General features: G+C 52.5%; 1 protein-coding gene across 1 annotated transcript in view; it reads left to right on the forward strand.

The window, feature by feature from the left end:
• Nucleotides 1-887: 887 nt before the first annotated feature.
• kcnk13b (potassium channel, subfamily K, member 13b) overlaps nt 888-3058 on the forward strand; it is a 6592-nt gene continuing 4421 nt past the window's right edge. Inside the window, exon 1 of the mRNA XM_076167774.1 lies at nt 888-1224. Coding sequence (XP_076023889.1) covers nt 888-1224 — 337 coding nt within the window. The remainder of the gene's footprint in view (nt 1225-3058) is intronic.

A 3058-nucleotide genomic window follows, 5' to 3' on the forward strand; every position in this document is an offset into this window, starting at 1 on the left:
TTGTAGATATGAGGTCATGTTTAAAGCCCTGAGCCAGCTCTTCATCAGGCCTACTAGTCAATGTAAAGGCAGGAATATAAAGTAACAGGTGCTTTACCGTGCACTGTGAAGGGTTAATACGGTAACTTTGTGATCTGTAAGGCTGTCAACGCTCCTTTAATCCTAAATTGACCAGAATAGCTCTTTTGTTGTCCCTGCGATGCTGAATAATTTATCTGGAAGCTTTGTTCCGTGCTGACATTTGCTCTCAGCATCCCCGGGTAAGCATGAGCGGAGAGCACGAATCCCTCATCCCTCCTCGGAAAGGTCAAGCGCTATCGATCCCACTGAGCAAACGCGCTCTATATTGTCAAATTCGGACCTCCCGAAGTTGGAGTCATGTCGAGCATTTTCTGTCGACTTTCCGCCAGAGTTGTCAGGACGCGTCGCTGCCGCGTAATGTGACGGTTAGGAACGTTTTGGCGATGAGGGGACTCGAGCTGCGAGTGTGTCCGTGTGCCGGGGGGTCAGTTGGCGGTGCGTAACTCTTGCGCTCTGGGGTGGAGACTTTGGAGAGGCGCGGCGCGCAGCATCAGCATCAGCATCAGCTCGACTCTCTGCACCCACAGGTGGCAGCGCTGCGCGATGAGCGTCTGCACAAGTCCGACCTGCGCGTAAACATGACCGGAGAGCTCGTGAGGAGGCGCGTCTCGCTGTTTGGACCGAAACCTTCAGCCGCGGATCACCGGAGCTCAACTTAAACCACATTCTGAGCCGTTACGCAGGACTTTGACCGCTTTGCTTTGTTCGCGTTCTCTCCCCAGGATTGAGTCCCGATCCGCGCTCACCATGCCACAGGTCCCTCGCCGCTGCCGCTGCTTCTGCTCCCCGGTCACCACAGCGACATAATGGCATGTAGGAGCGGCTGCTGCTGCCGCTCCGCTCCCATCAATGAGGATAACGCGAGGTTCCTCCTGCTGGCTGTGTTCATCGTCGTCTACCTGCTGTGCGGAGCCGCCGTGTTCTCCGCGCTGGAGCAGCCCAAGGAGCGGGAGGCGAAGGAGCGCTGGGCGCAGAGGTTCGAGCATTTCAGCCAGAGGAACAACCTGAGCAAGAAGGACCTGCTGAACTTCCTGAGGAACTACGAGGAGGCGAACGTGGCGGGGATCCGCGTGGACACCATCAGACCTCGATGGGACTTCACAGGCGCGTTCTACTTCGTGGGAACTGTGGTTTCAACCATCGGTAAGAGGCAACTGCGCCACATTAGTGTGTGTAAAGACGCACTTTCTCATGCAAACTCATTTAACAGGATACTAGAACACAATTACTCTCTCTCTCTCTCTCTCTCTCTGTCTCTCTCTCTCTCTCTCTCTCTCTCTGTCTCACTGTCTCTCTGTCTCACTGTCTTTCTCTCTCTCTCTCTCTCACTGTCTCTCTCTCTCTCTCTCTCTCTGTTATGACTTCTATGAGCCCAAATCCCTGACTCTGGTCCTGCGTTAAGTTGGGACAAACTTTCACTGTGAGAAAATCAAAGGCAAAGTTATGCAGGAAAAGTACAAATCTGATGAAGGGCTCTGCTCTATGATCACCCAGCATGCACCTCAGGATAGACCAGGCACCCTCATGTTATCAGGAGTTCCCTCCCTCTCCCCAGGCTTCTTTGTTTGACGACTCCGGATGCAGAGGACATTTCAAAACGTCTTTCTGTAACAATTCTGTTCTCCGACTCAGCCGAGTGTCTGAGGTCCATCTTCTTGCTGCTCAGTCGGGTCAGATGCGTTCACAGTGTCACCAGGCAGACAGACAGACACACAGAGCAGAGCAGCGACACATACAAAGCCATCTGCTGTACATAACGACGGGAATCTTATGGATCTCCCGTTGCAGATATTGACACTTTGATTTGCTCTTCCTCCCAGCAGCTGATGAGTTACATCATCTCACCAGCTCGCTGCTCTGATTGCAGTGAATTGGCCCTGACTGACTGACGGTCTGTCAGGCCCTTCAAGTGGCTGACTGGACTACACCATCACCAATTACAGGGCGGGGGAGCGGGGGGATGATGTAAAGGACGAGCTGCACACTTATCATACTGATGCCCTGTTTAAAGTGCTTATCCCACGACTGGAGTCACTGATCCGTCCACACACACACACACACACACACGTCCCAGTGACCTCAGATAGAGTAGTAAAGATGATGTGGTGGTTCTGGTGTCACACTCAGTGGCTCAGTAGTGATGTGTCCGTGTCTAGTGGCCTCTTCAGGGGCGATGCGTGTGCGGAGGATTGTTTGCGTATGGATTTGCGCGCGTGGCCTCTGCAGCTGTGAGAGCCGTGCGGGTGGAGCTTCTCTCTCAGTACGAACGCACCTTTGATCTGGCCCGTGATCATAAACATGCAGCAGCCTCACAGCGACGTCCGGAGACAAATCCACTGTTTGGTTCGTACCAACTTGACGTATGGGAGCAGAGGAAAGGTTCCAGTCTCATATTTAAGTCTGGTTTCATTCATCTAAACATCTTTATGCCAGCCAGTTTGCTATTTCCATCTTTTTTTATCTCATAACACACTCCGCCTGCCTGAGAAGGGATTTATTCCTCTAGATAATTACTTTCTCTATAATCAAAGCCTGGTGTTCAGAGCTCTGCTGACTTCTCCCATCAAAGCCAAGGGAATTATTTTAATATCAGGCTGGGATTTGTGCTTTTATTATGAGGCTGAATGAACAAATGCTAAAAAAAAAGGAGCCCTAGTAGTTTTATTTAAGTTTTTCAGTTATTTCCTTGTAGCTTGGAGTTCAGCCCGGTTCAACCCGGCTCTCTGTGGAGCTCGGCACCCTGAAGCTTTCTGTGGAGCTCGGCACCCTGAGGCTCTCTGTGGAGCTCGGCACCCTGAGGCTCTCTGTGGAGCTCAGCACCCTGAGGCTCTCTGTGGAGCTCGGCACCCTGAGGCTCTCTGTGGAGCTCGGCACCCTGAGGCTTTCTGTGGAGCTCGGCACCCTGAAGCTTTCTGTGGAGCTCTGCACCCTGAGGCTCTCTGTGGCAGACTGGCACCCTGACACTGAAGCATCTTCC

The sequence above is a fragment of the Genypterus blacodes genome, unplaced genomic scaffold, assembly GCF_046128005.1.
Source record: "Genypterus blacodes isolate CSIRO-AG114 ecotype Tasmania unplaced genomic scaffold, CSIRO-AGI_Gbla_v1 ptg000174l_1, whole genome shotgun sequence".
In the NCBI taxonomy this organism is placed as follows: Eukaryota; Metazoa; Chordata; class Actinopteri; order Ophidiiformes; family Ophidiidae; genus Genypterus; species Genypterus blacodes.